Genomic DNA, 24816 nt, shown 5'->3' on the forward strand with positions numbered 1-24816 from the left:
GTTTCAACCATAATATTTTAAGTCGTTTTGTATAAAAATTGTCAAATCGTCAAATAAAAAAAACTATATATACAAACAAAATAAATACAAAAATAATAATAGTAACGTAGTGTTAAATAATAATTCTTAGCAATAGCACACATTATGATTATTTTACATGGGAATCAATTGATTCGGATATAATTACTATTAAATGATTGTTTACCTGTCACGTAGCTGACCAATATACCAACGAACACTGTGACAAACGTGCCCAACAACGAGTAGTACATATAAGTAATCGAATACAAGGAGGCTAGAATGTTCCTGAAATATTTGTAAAAAATTGTTTGAATTAATATGGTTATTTTTAAAGCATTAAATAAATAATTTACTATAATATAATAACCGGAAATTGTATAAGACAAGTTACGATGGTGAGAAAATTACATTTAATCAAATCGCAGTATATTTAATTGTTAATGTGAGGTCATGTGAGGATACAAATATATGATTGTATAGAAATTAAATCATAATATTCTTCTTTTACCATTCTGGGTTCGCATTTTTATAATTTCGCCTTACGATTTTCCATTCATTAGTTGTTAATAATATTATTATTGTTATTTATACATAATTACTGTTATAATGACAATAATACGTACTCGTGGAAGGCAGGTTCGACGACGGGTTCCGTTTGGCGAGAGCTTTGGGCATAATTACTAACCATTTCGGCTGTCTTGTTGATCAAACTGTAGCTTTTGTATATATTAAACTGTTCGTCGAATGGTGGCAATACGTGTGACGAGAATGTCGTGTTAGTACATCCTTCTATAGACACCGGCAAGTACTCAATTTCGGTGGGCACAGAGAATGCCCCACAAATGATTATGAACGTGGTTATGTGACTGACTATCATTCCGGTCGCAGCACCCTGCAAGACGGGCACACATATGAAATATAATATAATACAAATTTTGCTGATACGGGTCAACATTTTTAATTTAAATATAGTTAGCGAAAACGGCGATATCACGGAGTATTTTATTGGTTACGATGTTTGAACATTCAACATTTCATACGTTGCTCCGTTAATTATAGTACAAAACAATTAATTAATTATCAAACAAGGTGGTTCTATTTTAGCACAAAAAAAAAGGATTACGAGACACAACTATAGTAAGTTTAATCATCGACAAATTTCGTGGGTCATTATTGAGCACAAATGTTCGTTTCGACGCAAAGGTACGACAGGAATATTTAAGTTAACTATTGTTATAAGTATCTTACTTTCCAGTTGGTGGAAGGGAAAAACATTGCTAAAATGAAGACTCCTAGAAGTGGCCCGCTAGTCGCCGATGTCATTAACTGTGAAGCGTCTATAACACCCGAAGACTGCGCTACTAGGAACGCTATGCCCATCACACACACTCCGCACAAAGCACCTATATAATGGAAGAATTTTACATTTTAAAAAAAAAAACTGTTTTTCAATTGATATATAATTTTATAACTAATTAATTTTGTATTTGTATGCGATAAACTTTATATAAATATTTTAGAAATTAAAAATAATTGTATAAAATACTTATTAAGTGTTTAACTAAGACTTTAGAAGGAACTTTTTAATATTCTCTTAATATTAGTATATGGTTCATACAATTTAATTAATTATAGTGTATAATTATAAATCTATGATATTATTAAAAACTTCTGATGTCTTAACCAAACACCTAACAAAAATATTATACAGTTACCAGTTTAAACATAATATTTTTTACGTTAAATGCATTATCAAAGTGTCATTTATTTATGCATAATTAGGACTTTAATAATAGGACATAATTAGGATCTTTAGTGGATCTAAATGTTGACATATGATCAAATATTATAATACAGAAAACATTGTATACATATTTATATCTATAAAAAGCCGCAATCTCACTTTTGCAAATTCCTGAAATTACTTTCTTTTTGTTGGAAGTGAACTTGGTTCAATACATGTTTTACAAAACTATTCCTAAATTTTTTAATTTTTTTTGCGGGAGTATAGTTTCTTAACACCCTATATTATGTATAATGTGTTCATATGGAGATCTTCATTATTTTTGCCATGTATTGTATATTATATTAAATTTAGCAACAAAATTGCAATAACGATAGATTTACTAGTGTGCTGTTTTGCAATAAACAATTACTAAATGACTAATACGATGGATAATGTATTATACAGGGTGTCATAGATTCAATATCAAAACTTGTTAAAATGATTATGGAGATATATTACAGCTAAAAATGTAGTATAGCTGTTTTTTTTTTATAATTGGCGTGAATTTAAAGAAATGTCCCAATTTTTGTTGTTTTACCTATAATAGGCTCATAATAGAATAATTACACATAATAGAATATGATCACTCTCTCTCTCTCTCTCTATATATATATATATATATATATATATATATATATATATATATATATTACGAAATATTGATCACTTTGTTTAATTACAGTAATTACATTATTTTCTCTCTCCGTACAAATGCCCACGCGGAGTTAAAACCGCTAAAAATTTTTCATTTCTGGTAACAAATAATTTCTAAAATCTTCTGACATATTTCAACATTTAAATTTTAGACACACTGTATATGTGTTGGACAATTTAGTGAGATTTAGATATTAAGTTACTGTAAACCGTTATATTTAATTTATATTATTTTATCTCAAAACCATTTTAACTGAGTGTAATTATTATAATTATATACAAGCATTGTAATAATAGGTTTAACATACCACGCAACTATGTAAAAACATAGTTAATAATAAATGATTAAGCGTGAATATTGTTATCGAATCATAAAAGTTAACCGTTGAATATATTATTATAGTATAAACGTTTAATTTGATAAAATCTATAGGGACCAAAATAAAAATAGAATTGGAAATGTGTGAGAATGCAGATCAAAACTTATATTGTGGGTATAAAAAAACAAAGGTCCTAAAAATGTCAAACAAATTTTAACATAAAACACAAAAATATATGTCCATAAAAAAAGACATAATACCTAATATCAAATAAAACTCACATGTTACCTTTTAAAGCTCGTGTACACAACGGTACTCCCTGTTTATATCTATTTATAATTAATATAATATGCATTATAATTTTACCGACACTCACTTATGCCTTTTATGCACCACAACTGTTTGGTTTCACTGATCCGTTTGAAAAAAGGTATCTGAGAGACGAAATCTTCCCAGACGACGGTCGATATTGAGTTCAAGTTGGAAACGAACAGACTGCCAATAAAATCAATTAGTTATAAAGTGTGTGAATTGTGCTAGACTTACTACTGTTGGGGCGGTACGCGTGTAATAAAATATACGGTCAGTGCAGTACTTTGAGGTGACATACCTGAGACCGCTGTTGAACAGACTGGCCAGCACAAGTCCCATGAAACCCGGTATGAAGTAGAACTTGTCGCGCACGTAGAACGCAACTATCTCGTCGATTTCGGTAATGTAACCCAAAGCTCGGGGATCGCAGTCGGCGTACACGGTGAATATTACCATGCCCACTATCCACGACAGGCTGAACAGGAATACCATGAGTGGTATGGTCAACCACAGGGCCCTAGGCAAACGTTATGAATTTGGAGAAATGCCCTAACCCAACATAAACATAATATACGATTGTCGATTTGAATCGATATGTATAACGGTTATAATGGCCATTGTTGATTTACTTTTCCACTTGTTTCATCGACTCCATGCTGAAGTAGCGCTGGACAAAGTTCTGCTGACAACCGAACATGGATAAGGACATGAACAGTTGACCGAGGGTGGCTGACACGGTGGAGACGCGCAACGTCGGATCCATGTCGAAACTGTAGATGAGCAAAATACAATGTCGTTATAATTCTATGTACAATTATTCTATTTTCCAAAGCATAGTTGAATTGATATTTAGATGTCCACTTTGGCGATTAAGACTAAACTTGTCTACCGGGTTTCTCAAGGGTAACTTCGATTGAAGGGTTCTAACTTAATCGCCATTCTAGGCTATAATAATTTTAGACTTTAAACTCCTCATCCCTGTGATCTATGGTGAAAACAAACATTTTCAACATTTACACGGTTAAATGTCCCGATTTTGTAGCTGAAATGGCTAAAAATAGAATATTAGATGTGTCATATAACAGCGGTAAGTTATATAAAAATTACATATATTTTAATAACTTAATACAATTAAAACATAATATATTTATTTGAATATATTATATTCTTTATTGAAATTAATAAAAATACCATCCGTAAGTACCCATAAAAATCGAAATTCAGAAAAACGTAGACAAGTTTGACACAGTTTTAGGACTCATTACTTAAATTTTTGTGTACTGCGACACATCCTATGTATTCTATAGCTATATTAATGTCACCTCTAATCGAAGGCGACAGTTTACAACTAAATACCTCACAAACACTTCTACACGCGGTTCTTAAAAAACTTAAGCTTACTTGAAAAAGTCGAGTCGACCTCGAGATTTGTTCACGTCGAACACGTTGATGGGTCCCTTGGCAATGTAAAAACCTTGTAAGATGATTATGACACTGCAACCGATCATAACCAGACTTTGAACGGCGTCGGCCAGTATGGCCGATCTGAGCCCTCCCTAAAAACAATAAAAAAGTAAATATTTATAGTGGAAATTTTTTCAATAATATATATTATAAGCAATGACATGTAATAATGGTAACAAATTATTATAAACAGGCAAATAACCTAAATCGTATTCACTCTATTGCTAAAAATAAAAAAATTAAGCACATTATTGCTTTTACAAATGTTTAATATTTTTACTACCCACAGATTAGCTGGATTAGCACAAAAGTGTTGAGAAGAAAGTGATTTTATCTCTTCCAATTATTATAATTTTTGAAGACCTGTGACTTCCTCTACCTCAATATACTCGTTCACCACTATGCCTTGACCCCACCGTATTGATTTTTTATTTTATACTATGAGAAATAGCGTAAAAATTTAAATGATTGCGATTTCAATATTTTTTAGCATTATGATGTCGGCAGCACTCAGTTTTGGCCTAGTTTTGGCCGGTAAACTATAGGCTAATAACAGGCATTATTTGTATGTTTGGACACAAAACAGAGATATAGAGTTACTAACAAGGTACGATGTTACCCATTCCCGAAGAAATTGAAGACGTTTTATGCAGGCTTAAAATAGAAATGTTCCTAGAAGTCTCTAACCAAATGAAGAAGTAAGGAAGTTGTAAGGATACAAGAATACTCACAGGCTAGTGAGGATAAGTAATGTGAGAAACAGTTTCGCCTTTCTGTGTCTTTTCTTAAAAAAAAGTAATTATTATACATTTTATAAGATTTAGAGGTATAAAACCGGGAATCGGACAATACAATAGTGTCCCGAAAAAATGTATGGGAACACTATTTGTTCCGGATTACCCCATTCCGAACTTGATGAAACATTGTTCGTGGTCAAAATGTAGTAACCCGGAACAATATATTTTTTTTCCGATTACCTGGTTTAAAATACTAGTAACTTATATGATATTTGATGTTTAATTTATGGCAAGAACAATAAGCTTATGTACAAACCCGTATTAAAGTCTAATGAACTCAATATGTGTTTTTATTAAATCGTTTTTCTTGGAGAACTAAAGCAGTCATTGTTGTTAAGACAATGCATATTATGCGTATTATAAGCATTTTTTATTGAGACATACATACATATATTACATAAAAAACCGCCGACGTGTGTTTTTTAATCTTTGTCGTTATGCATGATAATACGAAGTGTGTTAATTTTGTTTTCGAGTGTTTTTACAACTTTTACAATTTAGTTATACCGACTACAAAAAAAAACTTCAGTAAATACACACTTGAAAGTTTATGCTTTATGACCTCTGGACGTACTGAATATTGTTTTATCTTAAAATATAGGACAATAATAAGAGTTATTCCATTATAAATTAAAAATACAGTCATAAGTCATAATTCATAACCATTTTTATTTAAAAATAAGTAGTACGTTCTAGACATTTCCACCCGATTGCGAATGGTATTAACAATTTGTTTGATATAATTAACGTGAACTTTACAAAGGCACGCTAGATAAAAACGTTTTTGATAGTTAAATATTTGCTTACCAATAATGTAAACACAATGGCAATTATTGATATTGACGTAATTGTAAACCAATACGGCAATCCCATCACGGTTTTAAGGGCCACACATGGTGTGAATACTGTAACACCGAGATTAAGTAAACTTCTGACAACATAAGTTCCAGAAGCCAGCCTTCGTACCAGCGTTGATTTGAATCTCATATCTAAATACTGAAAAAAAAAATCATCACGATAAAATAAGTTATAATATAATATAAATGTTATATTTCAATTTTGCTATTATCATAATTACCATGTACATTATATACTTAAATAATATTTTATACAATTTTCATTGTTAACTAAGTGTATATTTAACTTATTAAACTTGGTTGTGAAAATATTAATACTAGCAATACTAAAAATACTATAAAGCGCCATCAATTTGCTACCCAAAGCCTGTAATATGGCTATCACAGAATTTTAAATTATATAATTACCTACTTTTTATTTTATTGATCATCTATACATTTTAATAAATGTGTATATTTATGTCATAACTAATTGCTTTATAATTTATATGTATTATATATAGTATGTTGAGTAAATAAGTCCTTTTTGTCGCAATATTAACTATTTTAAAAAATTATTTAGTAAAATAATTTATTAATAATTATCCGTCTACGTAATTCAATAATTTATTAATTTATAGTAGGTATTATCATTGACCTAATTAAAAACTCCATAATCATATATTTTAAGTACCTACGGCTTATTAAATGAATAGAAAGAGCTGAATATTTAAGAAAAACATAAAGATGATAGCTTTAGATTAATTACTATAGATATTGATACTTTAAAAGTTATGCAAAAAGTGTTCGATCGTTGTTAGTTCATTTAGATATAACTTAAGTGGGCGTCGCATCGGTGATTTTCAGTGGTAAAAACATGTTTACGCCAACTGAAAATAACTCGCTTAATTTTGTTTTTAGAGTAAAAGCACCCATTATAAAATTAAAAGAAAACAATATTCATTGTTTATTCCAGGGGGCAAGATGGAAGGTTTTTTTTTAAAAAAGTCGTTATTTCTAAACTATGTATTGAACGTTATACTTGGAATAGTGAAAAAACCGCACCGCCTTGCCCTCCGGAATATTGTTTTCTTTTAATTTTATAATGGGTGCTTTTACTCTAAAACCAAAATTAAGCGAGTTATTTTCAATCTGCTTAAACATGTAGAGATGAAAACACATTTTTAAATCGCTTTTAAGGATGCTGTGATAGTCCAAAAAATAAATTAATTACCAAAATAGAGTCCTAGTTATTGAACAATAATTACACATCACACTTTAACCTTTAAATTAAGATTTTGTAAAAAGATGCCTATATTTACTCCTTGAAAATAGGCGGTGCGACGCCCTCTTAAGAACAGCTTATCACATATTTGATGGCTAATAAAAGTCTAATAATATATTTACCTGATAAACTGAAGTAATTCCAAGATTAAAATAAACTGGTAGGAAAAAATATAAAACTAATGGGAACGCGAGGACCATTCCGTAAAGCGTCTCCCACATTCCACTTCCTCTATAAAATAATTCTGATGGATATCCTAAAAAAAGAAATACAATAATTACACATTTCATTAGGGACCGATAAGAGGGCGTTATTTGAAATGACGACACGGGATGCAAAAACTAGTACCTCTTTTCAATTAAATAAAAACCATACGATATAAATTTCTTTCTAAAAAAAATAAAACAGGGTGACATTTTTCAATAATAAATAATTATCGTTAGGATAGTTTATTCTAACTGATATTTTTATTTGTTATGGAAAAATGATACAAAGTATAAGAGCAAATTTATATACAAGTAACTATTTTTCTTGTTGATTTGTGTTTAGTACAGTTACAAATATAATATTTTAAATTAAATGCTAGCGTTGTACCAAATAACTAATGACGATGTTATTTGTTTGTATAATTACCCAGAAAGACTTTGACTCCCAAAAATCCACGTGCGATTGACAGCAATATTGCACCCATTGAAACCGATCCTTTGGATGCAAACACATAGTCGGCTTTCGTCCTTTCTTTCGGTCCTGATAGTTTACTATATATCATAACCCCAAACGATAAGCCAATAAGCAGTAAAAAAACTGCATAATCGATTATGATGCTGTTCATGTTTTTTTTCACAACTTATCTGAAAATTATATTAATAATATTGTACTTAAGATGTTGATACATTTGAAAATTATTGATTTAGTTATTATTATTAGTATTATTTAATTTAGTTGTGAAATATTTATTAGTACAAACGTATATATGTATAAACGTTATTCTTGAATGTTAAAATAATAAATTGTCAATTTGTGAAGGGAAAAAGTAGACAGGAGACGGTTATATTACACTATTTATCAGATACACGACCTACACGACTTGAATACACTTAACTTTGTTTTATTAAGTATATTACGAACTAATAATTGATGAGCCAATAAATGCTTTTAATTAAAACTTCTGTTGAAATTTCCTGAAATTATCTACACCGCACTACTTACCTAATTTTATATTAGGAACAGATGTGGTCAAAAACGACTATGTAAACTGTTCATTACATCATCATTTCCAGAGCTACTATACAATCGTATAAATGTAAAATCAGAAATTATGAGCACTTTTCTGTTTAAATTAAGCAATTAAAAACTTTTCAACTCAAATAATTATAAATGCTACTTTTCGTGTGTTTATAAAAAAAACATGTATGATAATTTGTTGGTCCCTTCACGCATCAGCTGAGACTCCACACCGCTTACATTTATATCATAATAGTCACTTTCTTCGGGTTAAATATTACGTTGACTCCAAAAACCGCACACTTGTGATAAAATACAGGGCAAAACCGCACACTTTTTAAAATTGCTGTATCCAAAAACCGCACATTTTATAATGATGTATAAACTATTATTTATTATTTATATATTTATTCAAAAAACATTTTTTAGGTACAATTTATATTTAAAAAAATTTAAGATTTAAAATTTGAAAAAAAATTATCAACATTTTATTGGCTGAAATCGATTGCTGACGTTTATTAGAAATTTCAAACGATCTCCGTCCTTAAAAATTCTTCACAACATTTAAACAAGTATTCCTAAAAAGAAACTCAATTTTATTCAAAATGATGTATTAAAAATATTACAATGTGCTTATTAATTAACTTGTTTTTCAATTGGACGGACAATATTTTGAATTTCCTGATTAAGCTTACGCCATTACTTCCTATTATTGTATTATTTTCTATGGATGACATCTCTTTGAGTATTATTTTTTGCGGTGTCTCATGAATGTCATTAGAAGCCTTGCATTTACATTTATTACGTACCTCTTGCACCTCTTTTTACCCAATATAAGTGCGATTTTCGTCCACTGACCTTTTTGGGGTTGAAATCATATGTATGCGGTTTTTGGCTGCAACCAAATATTATTATACTTATAGTACTACATCGCAGTTATTCTATTGTAAATATAATCTCCAACAAAAACCTGACAGTGAAAAGGGCCAATTTCTAGACCACCTCTCAAAAAGTCAGCCTATCAAAGTAGTGATATCTACATTGTGGCCAAGTCTTCTATTTCTTTAGTTCATAACCTTACTTCACTGCTACTTTCATGAGCACCACTGATCTTTTATTTGTATTGCTTAACATTTGGCCAGTTTCTGAATAAGACATAAAACAGACTTGGCCGCAATGTAGATACCACTACTTCGAATGGCTGACTTATGGCTTATTGGCTGAGTTATCTCCTTCCTATCACCCACGTAACTCCTAAGTGAGTACATTTATGCTTCATTCAGAAACTGGCCAAGCGTTAAGTAATACAAATAAAAGATCAGTGTTGCTCATGAAATATTATTACGATTATTAAAATATTCTGTATTTCATGACCAATAAATAATATAAAGTACAATAAAATTACGAAAACGTTATGTTTGATACGTTTTTACTGTTAATTACATACAATTGCTTATTGCCATATTATAACAATGAAAGAGAACGTTTGTTTCGATGGCGCGAGAATCTGTAATTTATTATTAAAAACCCGTGCTAATCTATTCATGCGCGTCACATCATGCATTTAGAACTAAACTCCCTTAAACGGCATTCATTTTGAAAAAATTGCAAATTTCAGATTTTTCCCTTTAGTTACATTATAAGACCTACCTTTGTGCCAAACTTCACGTTTCTGAGTGAGAACAAAAATGAAAACTTTGAAATTCTCCCCTTTTGAAAAGGTTTACTATTAAGGACTCAATTTGTTTACAGTATCCTAAGCTACTTGAGTTAAATTATGTTTCAAATTTCAAAGGCTTATCTCAAGAGGAAACAGAGATATGTGGGTTAGAAATACTGGGTGAATTGGTTCGTGTAAAGATACACTGGCATTGCTAGAACTTGGCACTGCCGTGCGCTCAGACTATACATTTTTTAAAATATTTATTTGGATTAAATTAGATGAAAGGCAGACCAGTTGATACTAATAAGTAAAAAATGTTATTTTCGATTCCCAGTAGAAAATGTTATTTTTAACTTAACTATATAATAAGCTGACTTTAATTATTTGGGAAAATTCTAGATTGACAAACATAGAATTAGTAACTAAACGTGTTAGCTTTGACACTTAATGGTTGAGGAGGTATTATTTTTTTAGTTAATCAAACAAGTGTTCAAGATAAGACGTGTTATTGTAAGACAAATTGTCTAACAATACATACATCAGTTCAATCTGTAATTAAATAATTACTTATCATTATTACCAATTACATAATATGATGCATTCATTTAATTGGTAAACTGTAATAGTTTTAACACTAATAGTTGCAATAGAATACATAATATATAAAATAATATTATAATTATAATTATTTTTATTATTATTACTATTATAATTATTTACATTGATTTATTTACTTTAAGGTGTAATTGTCGAAGTAGAACATTTTAAATAGGAGTTTAAGGTTTTTTTGTGGTGAAAATAATTGGGGGATAAGGGATTACAGAAAACATATCATAGAGTGTTTAAATTTAAACTTTTCTTTATCTCAACATAGAATTAAAATTTTAAAAAATCGGTAAAATGCTGCTTTGTAAATTTTCCTCTTAAAATTTTTTTTTTTAATTGAAATATCTACGAAGCGTCATACCTATTTCAAGTCCTTATAGGAAGCAAAATAAATGCGGTTCAGCTATTTTAAAAAGTAACCAAAATATTTCAATATTGGCCCATCGCCACCCATTATTTTCATAGTACGAAAATAAATAAATCCCCAATGAACTGATCACGTGGTATGCATGACACTTTATTTGGGTAAGCGAAGAACATCTAAGCCCAAGTTGCTTTCTTCCGTTGTAAATACTGTACTTTTATAATAGCTTAAAAGGATTACCGTCCAAACATTCAGCGTTTGACTGTGACACTATTTGAATTCAAATTTAAACGTATATAAATATATCTTTGTGCATTCTTTATACGGGTCGTTTGATCTCGTACCATATCTTATCGTATGAATAACAAATAATTATAAGTAAATTATGAAATAATATAAATATATGTTTTTATTTCGAACAGAAAGTTCTTTAAAATAATACGATTTGAGTTTTGAAAAAACATTTATATTCTTCAAAACATTTACAAAGTATAGATCGTGGCACAATTTTAAAATTATTTTAAGTTGATTAACTATTTCTACGTGAAAAATGGCCAAATTTTAAAGATTTTAATGATATTTATAATAACATTGAAAACGAAAATTAAAAATGTACTTCGATCGATATATTAGGCAAGTATTGAAAAATATATATCTGTTTCAAAGTTATTGTCATACCACGCGTTTTAGAGTACGGTTAAAATTAGAATGGGTTGTTTTTAGAAATTAGGTTAGAAAGCACCACACTCGTGTGTTAATATTTACATAATTTGACCAAAAGGTGGACACTGATAAAAATTAACACGGTAAAGATACTTATCACACAAAAACGCGCTAGCCATCTTCTAAATATGCTATAACCATAATAAATTATATCTATACATTATTATTTTTAGTTGTATATAGATTTAACTTATTATGAGTTACGACTATACTCTATAGCATATTATTTGGAACATGGCCCGCGGCCGTCACTTTTTTGTTTACATTTAAGTGACCCTTCTGCTTTCATCTATTCTGTGATTCGGCTCCAAAAACTAAAATATTTCTCTAATTTTTCATAATTTTATTTCAATTCCTTGGTCTCTCTGTTTGTACATCAAATTTATAATAAATGTATGTATAGCGTAAAATTAATATTATATTTCTACTTGAATTTAATTATTTTAAGAAAAAACCGATATAATATCGACGCGTCGTACGAAAAGTACCACCGTTCAAGTTTTAGCGAAAACTAACACGGAACTTCTTACGAAAAGTAGCACCGTTCGCGAATTTCTTAGAAAACTTAGCACCGTTGGCGTCAATGGCACAAATAGCACGAACGGTACTAGTCTTCGTAAAAACTTGAACGGTGCTAGTTTTCGTAAGAACTCACGAACGGTGCTACTTTCCGTACGGGGCGTCGATATATAATAAACTAGATTGCTTACTAGTGATAAGAATTCAAGTCGACGTCCGCCATTTTTGTGGAATTTATGTATTTTTGTGTAAATACATCTGTGATTCTGTGTTATCAACTTTGTTTATAATTGCTATAAACATATTTTGATGTGATAAGGTTCTACTTCCCACAAAGATGGCGAAAAATGATAACTTCAATTATCTATTTTGGCGGCTTGCACACTTAGCAATCTAGTTTTTTATAAATAACTGTATTCATATACAATCTAGACTACATACCTAGGTGTTTAATATTGTTTTGCGTTACCCGACAAAAAATTGCATAAAGCAAAAAGATTAATTATTAAAATGTATGCTATTATAAATAACCGCGTAGTATTCATTAAGTCGGTTATTTTTATATTTATTAAAAAGATAACAACTATGTGTAGGTATGGATTCACGCATAAAATCACCTTAATAAATTATGCTTTTATTATAGCATGGGAAATTAAAACAAGTATCAGAAAATCTTCATAATCGTCGTATAATTATCATTTAACAATAAAAAGTAACAACATTTCATCCATTCGTATGCGAATATTCGCGATGACCTTGACATTTCCGATATCCCAACACAAGGCAAACATTTCACATATTATCATTATAATATAAATTATGTTATTTTAATTATTAGAATAACGTCACTAGAGCGTAATAATAATTATCACATTTTTAGTATACTGTAAAAACAATATAGTGTTATTACAATGTAGTATTATTTTAGTTGCAACTATAATATTATCTCTACTTTTTTAAGTTGCAAATAATTAGAGCAACGTGTTTACTTTTACCGATTAAAAAAATGTCTTATCGTTATGATATACACTTAAAATACAAAAACAATATTTTCATCTGCCCTTCAATGACATGTCGGTCAAAATAAACGCGTCTCAAATGCTGATTTTATTTAAAGTATACGGACTGCAGTTTGCAGTTGTTGTTGTAATGATGCATTTGAAGTGCATGTGTAAATATTAAGAAATAAAAACGGTTTTTATCTTTTAAACAATGACGACAACGATACGATGATCTGTCAACATAAAGGTAGCATGCGTTGTTTCTGTCCTACCACATGTGTAACATCTGGCGTATAAAAATGGCATAAGGCACGTCAAACAGTGAAATTTCATCATACTAGAATATTGTTATAAATTACCATTTAAACATTCACTATGCTGACCAATGACCATTGTGCACTACCCTACTCCATCCCACTGACTATTGTCATGCATGTTCAGTGTCACAGTAGGAAATGCAATCTAATCTGGTTTTCATAATTATGTTAGTTTACTACATACATATTTATTTGTTGCACTTTAAATTTAATCCTTTTCACATAAATCCATAATAATTTTGTTTATTGTAACAAGATCTATATGCCCAATTTCACTTCCTGCTTTTTTTTATCTTATTATTCCTATTGTTATAATACAATCATTGCAATGTTCATAAATATTGAGTTTACAAAACTATAGTTTTTTTTTATTTTGTCAATACTAAATAATTTTTTAGGTCTACTTCGAGGACAACGCGAGGAGGCTTTTTATTTTCTAACAATTTTTTTTAGGCGGTTTTTGGTAAGGATAATTTTACAGTTTGTGTTTTTAAATTTTTGTTTTTTTTTGTTTTTACCCACAATATCTTTTAAGCTACTGAACCGATTTCTTCGTGAAGCTACTCTATAGATCAGAAATCGTACCTGTAGGGGTACTTTATTGTGCCAAAAATTGTAAAATTTCACCTCTTCCCCTACAAAATAAAAACAGCCAAAACATTTACATATTTTTTTAATTAAAACTGCAAATTATACTATAAACTGGTTTTGAAATTTTCACAACATTTGAAGCGTTCGAGAATAGGTGAGAATGTCATTTATTATTTATTGATAGTAATATTCGGATTTCAGAAATTGGAAATCACATTTGATAGTTTATTCAAATTTTTTTAATTTTAATTTGTTTTGTCTAAAAATAAAGTTAAAATAAATATGTTTTTAATAATAATTGAAAATAATTGAAAATAATAATAATAATTGTTTTAAAAACACGCCGTAAACGTTTAGATATACGTTTTATAATAGTAGTTTTATTACTCAGATTGGGTAAAAAAAAAAATTTTGTTATTTGAAATTGAATAAATTATTATTAATCATTCAGGAACAAAAAATTAATGTCGAATATGAATATTAACTAGCTGAGAAATAGAAGCCAAACTACCAATATATCACCAAATTGACGTTTAAACCTCTTCGATTTTCCATAAATATTGTCAAAATAATTGTAACATAAATGTAATCGATCTGTTACGTGTGTTCCTTTTACGAAAACACAAATTTCACAAAACACGTGAAATAAGAAGGTTAAATTTGTAGTGTATTGAAGACAATTATTTTGTGTACACTTAACAAATTAAAATTGGTATAATTAAAACACTCCAAAAATCATTTACAAGGTTATTATAGTATAATAACCTTATTAATGTTCTTACTCAACCGGGTTATACATTATATAATTGCTAATTAATATATTAATAACAATACTGATGCGAAACTGCTTTGCATTCGTCATACAATTTACCAACCTGAGAGTTGAGATCGTTTTTCTTTTACATTTTCAAATTTTTAATTTTGACGCTTTCTGAATTTGATTTTTTAACATCAATTATTGTTTTGAAAATTTTAAAGTTTAACTTAGATAGTGTTAAAATTAAAAAAAAAACCGATCTCAAATAAACTTTATGGCGAATTCAAATCTGTAGAAATAATCGGTATCCAATCCCCAATTATAATAATATACTGATTAATATATTCAAATCGTATAATAAAAACATTATTATTAATAGGTAATCTTGTTTTTAGCTTTAATTCGAAGCTGAAAAGGTATTGCATTTTAAATTAATACTTTTATTCTAAATGAGTAATAAGTTATAAATATTAACATTAAGAACACCGAATTAAAAATAGGGTTTTAACTACCATGTTTCATAAAAAAAAAAAATCATCTTTGAATTGATCGAATGTGTATGGTACTGCAACATTTTCATAAAGAAGCAATTAAAAAATAAACTTTTATACGATATGCATAGACTTTAATTAACCGCAAACGTTAAAAACATTATTTTTTTATGTATTATTTTTTGTTTATAAGCGTTGTTCGCTATTTTAATAGAATGCTTTTTCGTTTTAGATTGATTTTAGACCGTTTGTTAATAATCGAAATAATGATAAATAAATGAAGTACTCTTAATTATAATATGATTATACAATCAGGGGTAATAAATAACAATATTATATAATGCACATTTTTTTGAGATTAATTGTAAGGTGTTTGTTAATAATTGCATAACGTTATTGTTTGTCAAGTACGTTTTTTTAAAATCAATTTTCTTAGTATATTGATAAAACAATCTCTTGATTTATAGTACTGAATCGTTCTCATTTACCAATAATATCTCTTTTTTATTTTATATGTTAGATAAAAATGTTAGACAAACTACTAATGTTGGACAAAAATTGTTTACTAAATAGACCGAAAACAATAATAAAAAAAATGATTAGTTCTATATTATATCTGTAATTGCTTGAGGAAATACGTTTGTTATTAAAAATAATTTTTGAAGATGATAGCAGTGATAACAAGGCGGACAGTTATGTGTATATTTATGTATATTTACAAAGATGGGCAAAATTGACTATAAAGGGATTACGAATTACTCATAATCCGGTGTATGATATTTCATTGTATGATTATTTAATAATTAATAAATAATAATGTAAAACAACATTTTACCTATAATGCGTTAACATATTTAAAAAGCTTTTTTAAGTAATATTGTAAATATTTTACCCCTAATTAAGTAGCATTTTCTACATCATCTATCTAAAGTTGAAAATTGTACGCAAATTTGTTTATAAACAAATCGTCAGGGACCTTGCTAAATATGATCGTTTCACTAGGATAAATTTACAAGAGCAAATTACAAGTTATTTAATTAGTATGTTTTGTACACTACTGAGTGTTTTGTTTTTAAAAACAAAATTAATTGGATTGTGATAAAATCATTCAAATTAAACGTAATAAATTGCTTAAAGTTTCGTCTGTAACCTTTACCTAATCAAACTCAATAATAACTATATATAACCTACAATACTGTTATATACATAATTCATAACTTTCTTTTCCTTTACATGTAATCACAATACTAGTATACTTGGTGCAATTTTGAAAGTTGGATACGCGTTTTAAACATTAGTGTAATAATTACCAAGACGCAATTATAGACAAATGTATAAGTAAGATTATAGCGTTTAAACATTTAGTAATAGTAATTATTACGGTAATTATATTCTTCAAAATTAATTTACACTGCATTGTTGATTCGTATATTGTTTTACAATAATTAGTTATGTTTGTATAATATACATATGTATTTATAACTATATATTTATATTTTACCTGCAGTTATCGAATAAGTTTACTAATAGACTGATCCTCTTTGGACGCATATAATTTAAAGGTTTAAGACTTATACCGTTGAAACATCAACGGTATATTTTGAACATTATAGTTTAACCATTGAACAACACAATTCGACACAAATATTTTACAACACTGTTATAGTAGTGAACATTTAAATAGTTACTACAAAAGCGGTAATTCTCTTTAAATTAAACCAATTAGACGATCTAACGATTAAAAGAACTTTTTTCTTTTTTTAAAACAAAAATGAGTTCATTTTTTTGGATAAAAATTTTTCGCTGAATTCGAATTTTGTTAAAAGTTTTGTCTAGTATTTTGAATTGCTTACAAAATTGTAAAAAATACCGGTTTGTAGTATTCATCGCGTTTTATAAGTTTGACTACATTTTCTAAAACGTACTTAAAATATCATGTTGTACTCTATTTGCATAGCTAAATTCAAAACTAGCCTCAAAATTAATGGACTTTTTTTTTAATTTTGATTTTGGTTTTTTAACCTGTAATAATAATAACAATTGTTCAATAGGGTGCGTTCAAAATAAAATACAGAGGAGTCGGAGCAAAGAGGGGAAGAAGAACTTACAGTACTTAAAGGTCTACATGAATTATTATAACAAGAAGCGATAAAATTACTTAAATAAACGCTTCTATGCGAATCTGTGGATAGTAGATTTAGAGCAGTACAGTTCAAACTAAACACAATAAAACCCAGCACAGAAAGAAAGTATTAAACGTAGGATAGGTTATTATGTAATAATTCCATTCTAGATCTACCTTCAGTCTAATTTTCAGACCTAAATCCCTAAAACTTTGCATGAAAGAGAGAAATAAAGAAAAAATATCTAACCCTTCTAGGGAAAAGGATTTATGATATTTTTTCGGTTTGTCAATGTTCATCGGTATAGTTAGTATAAGCTAAATAAATTAAGCTACTATGTTTTTGAACATGAATTGCTTATGGCTGGTTTTGAAAATAGACGCTTCAAATATAAGATGAATACTATGCGTGTAATGTGAATAAAATATTGATATTTGGTTAATCAATGTCTTTTAATGACGTTATTGGTAAAAATTGAACAAATTGTTTTTAAGAGTAGTAAATTTATTATTAAAAATATATCTAAGATGGTAATATACTGGCTAATCGAAACCACAAAAGTTAAGAGCTGATTTCAAAGGGCAACTTAACGATAATTTGATAATACAAGATAATATTGAATAATTTTTGATAATTTCATGATAATAATAATATAATAATATTGAAGAATATTTTGTATGTTGGCGATTTGACGTCCAACGGTTATTTAGTAGATGTCCACATTATTATTACTATAATTGCACTTGGTCGACAGCGGCGTTTACGTTTAACATGTAAGTGTATTCATTTGCCATGAAGATCACGGTCACAATACAAATTTGCCAACGGATAAACAATAAACAGCTTTATGGGCACGACGATGTTTTAATAATAATATATACAGGTGTATATTGTGTTGGGCAAACACAATAAATGGTATAATTATTGCCGGAGTCTGCGAATGTCGTGCACGTGTAAACCGTACCATTTTGTACCAGACTAGACAGTATTATTAAAATATTCACCGTGGAAACAACCGAAAAACAACTGGCGTTGATTTACAAATGATGCGTGTAAGCGAGAAATCCGGTCGAACAACGACCGACACTAAGCAAATCATCAAATTAGTTTGATCGTCAGCCAGCCACAAGCACATTAGCAATGCTTGGTGCACCTTAATTGACGTGACATCATAGTAAAGATAATGAAGTATAGTGTTAAAGGTGTTCAAGTTGGTCCCTTTTGTTTTTCAATTTATTGCCGCTTGCACACGAGACAACAACAAAAAAAAAAAAATCACGAGCGAGACCAATTTTATTTTTGAAATTTACAACTCAAGAAAATTGCTGCGTTTCGCAATACCTCAGTTTGCATTTAATCAGCAAAGACGCCAGACACCAGAGAGTATATTTTTCTGTAGTATATGGCGTGTCCCAATTTAAAATACTGTTGCATTTTTCTCAAAAAATATCAATTCAATTATTATATTTTTGACATGAATATGTCTTATGGCTGGGCGTCTGTCTGGAATTACGTCATTAATCTTCTGAAACAGTTTTTTTTACAGTGATAAGAAACAGCTGTTATAGGATTAATATTAAGAAAATTGTGAAAAGTGAGAGCTAATAATGGTCCCTAATAAGGAATGAATGTAAAGTGATAAGAGACAGCTGCTATAGAATCAGTGATAATAAATTATTAAAATGGGTATGTTTTAGGGCTGGGGTCTATCTCATCATATACACATACACCGATTACTACACATACCATGGTCATCACACACAATAGCATCAAATTTAAAAAAAAAAACTAAAAATGGTTTCAAAAACAATGGACTTTACCGAAACAATTTGCTTATAAGTTGTCAATTTTGGCGAGAACGTTTTTTAGGTAAACGAAAAAGGGCTTTCATTAAGAAAAAAACATGTTTGTGACCGTATGTTGGCTGATTTGAATTTTGTACCATTTTTTTCAACATCCTTCTTCGAACTTAAAAAGTCTCTAATGAACCACTTTTTAATTAAATTAGTATTTTAAAATTGGTCACTCGGTGTTATATACCCATTTAATATTATTATATTGTATTATCTTTTCTTGAAGTATGCTTTGGATTATTATCTTGTGTGAATACATTATCATTTCAATGCCCTTTTCATTTTTGCACTGCCTTAAAGATGAGTCTTCAAAATTCGAATAAACTCCTTGATTCATGATGCCACAATTAAAGTGCAAATTTCCGTCATTCTGATCACTCACATAGCCCCAAACCGCCAAAGAACCTCCACCGTATTTCAGTGTAAATTGGCTGTACATTTTTTAGAACTATCTCTGTACTTACTTTTTGCTAAACAAAACGTCTTCCATTTAAGCGAAATATATTATACTTACTTTCATCTGTGAAAACTATTTTCTTCAAAAGTTAACATAGCTATGTAAATTGTCTTTTGGAAAAAAAAGTCTATTTGTTTTATTTACAAAATAATTTCGATGAGCTACTCGGCCAAGGTTATACTATTATACTAACACAGGCTTCAGAATAATGAGCAAGATCTACCATACGATCTGTTTAAAATAAAAAGCGAGTATAGCTTGATTTTTTTATCACTAAACGTTTATCATGTTCAGAAAATTTCTTTGGTCAGTGGGATACTGGCTTGTTTTCATAACTTTTACGGTCGTCGAATTGATCTACCATGTCTTTGATAGTGCGGCGAGCTCTGTTAACATTTTTAAATAACTGATGTAATGATTTACATTGCTTACGCAATCGTAAAATCACGTTCACTTTTTTTTTTACCCATCTTGAAAATAATATCATTCACAAATGCAAGAGACCATTTTCCAACGATACTTCTGAGCAAACTGAATTGGGATACCTATTATTAGTATATATATATTTTTTTACATGAATGTTTCTAAAGAATATTATTTATTTGTTATTGTAAATAAACGTATTATTTTGTGAAAAATATACAAATGTTTAATGTACGAATATTTATATTTAATGTACGACTATGGTGCGTGTATTTTGATTATTTTTAATTTGGCTGTATGTTGATAAATATTGTTCTAATTTTTTTCTTGTATTATATTGAAGAATTACTTAAGGATAATTTTACAAATGTTAGTTTATAAAACTAGTTAAATATCACGGAGTTAAATATAATAAATATTTAGAAAAAAATAGGGTACACGAATACTTTTTACACTTACTGTATTTTACAACACTATCGTAGTAGTAAGTATTTATACACCACAAAAGCAGTTATTTTATACCAACTAAATGATTTACGAATACAATATAAAAACAAAAAAGACTGTGTAATATTGTTTAAAAAAGCTACAGTTAACATTTGATTAATTCACTTATAATAACTATGAACTATACCGTGGTTTGACTGTTTGCCTAATAATTATATTTATTATACAATTATCACGTAAGATAGGTTAACTAAATTGTATTGTGTTAACCACTCATAAAGGGGAAACAAAATCAAATCTTGGCTTTCATAATGAACAAAGAACATCGTAGCCATGTACTAGTCTCAAAATGACGATTTCGGTACTTTGCAAAATTAAAGTCCTTGATTTATATTTTTAGATGCCCTACAACGATTATACGTACAGAAGCTAAACGGCCGCTCTATCGCATGTTGGTTTTCTATTTCTTTAATCACAGTTATTATGTAGGTAACTAAACAATAGAATTTACCGACTACCAAATGATGCACTGTGATTATTAATTAGTCGAATTTACATCAGCTAATTTGAATAATCTAGAAGGAGTTAAATATAAATATTACACATACGTATGTTTTCTACTTTTGGCAACGGTCATGAAACATTTTTAAGAAAAGTAAAAACCTACAGAACTAAGAAAACTAAGAAAATCTTTTTTCGATTGAGTTCATTAATTTTCAGGCTGTATAAGAATCATTGTTATTCATTTTATATTAGTAACATAATTTTATTATATTGTAAATTATATAATGTAATAATTAATAGCAAATTATTAGTATTAAATTAAAATATTAAATCGAATAAGATATACTATAAAACTGGAAGTAAAGACCAATTTTACAGTAGTCTAAACACAAAAAAAAATGACACCTAATTATTATTTATTTGTACACATTAATATTATTTTGCATAATTATTTTAATATGTTTAAAACTCATGCATTATATTAGTGATTTTTTTTCATTGTTGTGTTTATTCTTATCTGACCTTTTAACTGATTACATTATCGTGCCATTGACAATCCGTAACCCTCATGTAGGGCAGCTTATATAGCATATTTTGTTTTACTAATGGTAATTCTTCTCCACTATTACAATTTTTGAAAATAAACACATCTCATTATTATAAAACCACTAACTTAAAAACGCATATACTTGGTGTTTTAGTTGCTAAATTTTATTTATATTATTTATAGGCAATCGGTAAGAATTCGGTAATATAAAATTAATTAACACAATTGTACTAAAAAGTTAAAGGCTTTTCAAAATAGTTATTTATGAAATGTTTATTTTGAGTATTTCTATTAGTCTCATGCAAAATTGCCTTTTTTAATATGATTTAAAAAATCTCTAATTTTGTTAACTTTACACTCTTGAGTATATGTTAAACGTTTAAAAATGTTTGTGAAACTGTAGTTATACTATAGATTGTTATAATTCAGATTTCCGAACACATGTATTATACATACATAATACACACATACTAATAATATATTTTAACGTGACCTTTTTAACTGTAAATCATTATTAAGATAAAAAAATTACAATTTAACTAATCACTTATTTTTACCGAAAAAAATTGTTTTTACAAGATTAATTATACATATTGGATGTGGTACCCATCGTCAACACCGGCTTAAAAATATTTGTCTGAAGTAATATTTACATTACGGTATTGGATTATTTATAAAAAGTTTATACCTTTTAGCGGTCAAGTTTTTTTCTCGGATTCGTGCACTTCTTCTTTTGTTCGATCAAACTCCTGTTGTGAATCCGAATGGCGACCGATCGAACCAAACCAAACGGTAACGAAATGACAATTGCTTTTAAATTACAATTAAAAAAAACTACTTTAAAATTATTATTATATTAAAATATACATTTTTTTCAAAAACATTTTCGACTTAAATAGGCAAAAATATTTTGTAACAAACGAATAATACTAAGTATTTTTTGTTTAAGAAAATTAGGAACAAATATATATTTTTAAACTGTAAGAACTTTTCTTAAAGACAACTTAAGTACGGATAGCAATGGGCAATAAAACTACAGCTGAACCACACGCGTACCGTGCAACATGTGAACTGAACCGAACGCGCGGTGCATGCAAACAGATAATAGCAGTGTGTGAGTATGTTTAGTATCTACAGTCTATACCCAATAAATATGCATTTTATATACGGTATACTATACTACTGCTTTACAGTAAATTGTAAACTGGCTGTAGTCGTTTGATCTTAATGGTATTGCGCCGATTAGACACGTGGTCTATTATGATGCCGGTTTACGATTAATAATACGTGACATGTAGATTTAAATGAACTAATGATACAATAATTAATAAAATCATTTTTTTCGACTATTTTTACTTTCTGTAGCCGCTCAACAGGTTAATCTCCTTTCTACACGTGACACTCAAATTCCCCACATCACCAATTGAGCCTATATTATATACTTACTTGGATAATTTATTAAATGTTCTTCTCGCTTGTGTGTATTTAAAGATGTCTTGTATTGTACTCAATATTATTAGTACCGTGTGCTGAGTGTTTACACTAGCCTCCTTTAACAAAGGTACGTGTAATAGTAAAACTTCACATAACAATACTAAAGCATCTTGGCCCCCCTCCTGTCTTTATGTTTGTTATGTCGAGCCAATAATGACAACCGTCAACCATCAATATTTATCAGTTCACAAAAAATATATATAAAATAGAGGTCTATACACTGTACCTGAAAGCCACAATCTATTTCATAAAAATTGCATTTGATTTGAAAAAATAAACATTGACCTTATGTATAAAGAATAATTATCGTTGTTGATTTGTTAAACCTACAATCCACATTTGATAAAACCATTTAACACCTTTATAAGTATGTCATGATACTATTGTTGCGACGATAAAAATAATACATTTTTACTTATCATTTTAATAAAAAAATTGTAAAAATGTATTAAAAATTATCAATTTGATAGATATTTTACTTATTATTACAGATAATTGGTCATAAGAGCAAAATATTTTTTAAATAATTAATCGCCACATAGTGGCTTGATCTATTTCATCATTAACGTTTTACTGTGGTTTTTCTTTGAGTGTACTTAATATTAGGGATGAAAAACCTCACTGGTTATTATGTATACAGTATAATGTATATATATATATTGTTTCAAAACGTTATTTAATCTTTTGTTCTACCCAGGATTTAGATGAGATTTTATGTATTATGATTAGGATTAGGCATTAGTTAATAATTATTTTTAAAAATACAATACAATTGAATATATATGCTGATGTTTTATTATTTATATTTACGTATTTAGTAACTATAATAACAGTTTTGTTAAAAATGTAGGGACAAAATAGGGTTACTATATTTTCTGTCAAGATAAAAATCGACAATAGTTCAATGTGTAAATAAACATTTTATTTTATTTAACTAAATGAAAAGTTATCTAAATATTCCAATAAAAATGTCATTTACGATTAGTTAATTTGGTTACAAGTAACGGTAACTTAGAAACCCCTTCGAAATGTAATTGGAACGACATTTCTGTTCCTATTTTGTTCCAGCAATAACTTTTCGATTATATTGTAGCGGCATAATGCGAGAAACGGAAAACAGTTTGAAATGTTTTTATTTACTGTTTAATATACCGTAAGAGGGCGTTACATACATTTTTATGTACAAAATATGATCACACAAATCAAGTTCTATAGACAGACATAGACTTATAACTTA

General features: G+C 28.6%; 1 protein-coding gene across 3 annotated transcripts in view; it reads right to left on the bottom strand.

The window, feature by feature from the left end:
- The window catches only part of LOC126837948 (sodium-coupled monocarboxylate transporter 2), a 32406-nt gene extending 9221 nt beyond the window's left edge, over window positions 1-23185 (bottom strand). Inside the window, exons 1-11 of one of the 3 annotated variants that reach the window (XM_050571969.1) lie at window positions 22774-23182; window positions 8109-8326; window positions 7598-7731; window positions 6162-6350; window positions 4495-4649; window positions 3723-3863; window positions 3392-3610; window positions 3158-3276; window positions 1270-1424; window positions 645-913; window positions 206-306 (exon numbers count right to left, since the gene is read on the bottom strand). In XM_050571969.1, the coding sequence (XP_050427926.1) occupies window positions 206-306; window positions 645-913; window positions 1270-1424; window positions 3158-3276; window positions 3392-3610; window positions 3723-3863; window positions 4495-4649; window positions 6162-6350; window positions 7598-7731; window positions 8109-8307 (1681 nt within the window). In that variant the 5' untranslated portion in view covers window positions 8308-8326; window positions 22774-23182. Of the gene's footprint in view, window positions 1-205; window positions 307-644; window positions 914-1269; window positions 1425-3157; window positions 3277-3391; window positions 3611-3722; window positions 3864-4494; window positions 4650-6161; window positions 6351-7597; window positions 7732-8108; window positions 8327-22773 lie in introns of all 3 variants that reach the window. The other 2 variants (XM_050571971.1, XM_050571970.1) reach the window with 2 other exon arrangements.
- Window positions 23186-24816: the final 1631 nt, after the last annotated feature.

Source organism: Adelges cooleyi, unplaced genomic scaffold (assembly GCF_023614345.1).
Source record: "Adelges cooleyi isolate 19-005CV unplaced genomic scaffold, UGA_ACOO_1.1 ACOO_flye_CR_arks_rails_tigmint_CR_PRNA_30, whole genome shotgun sequence".
Taxonomy (NCBI): Eukaryota; Metazoa; Arthropoda; class Insecta; order Hemiptera; family Adelgidae; genus Adelges; species Adelges cooleyi.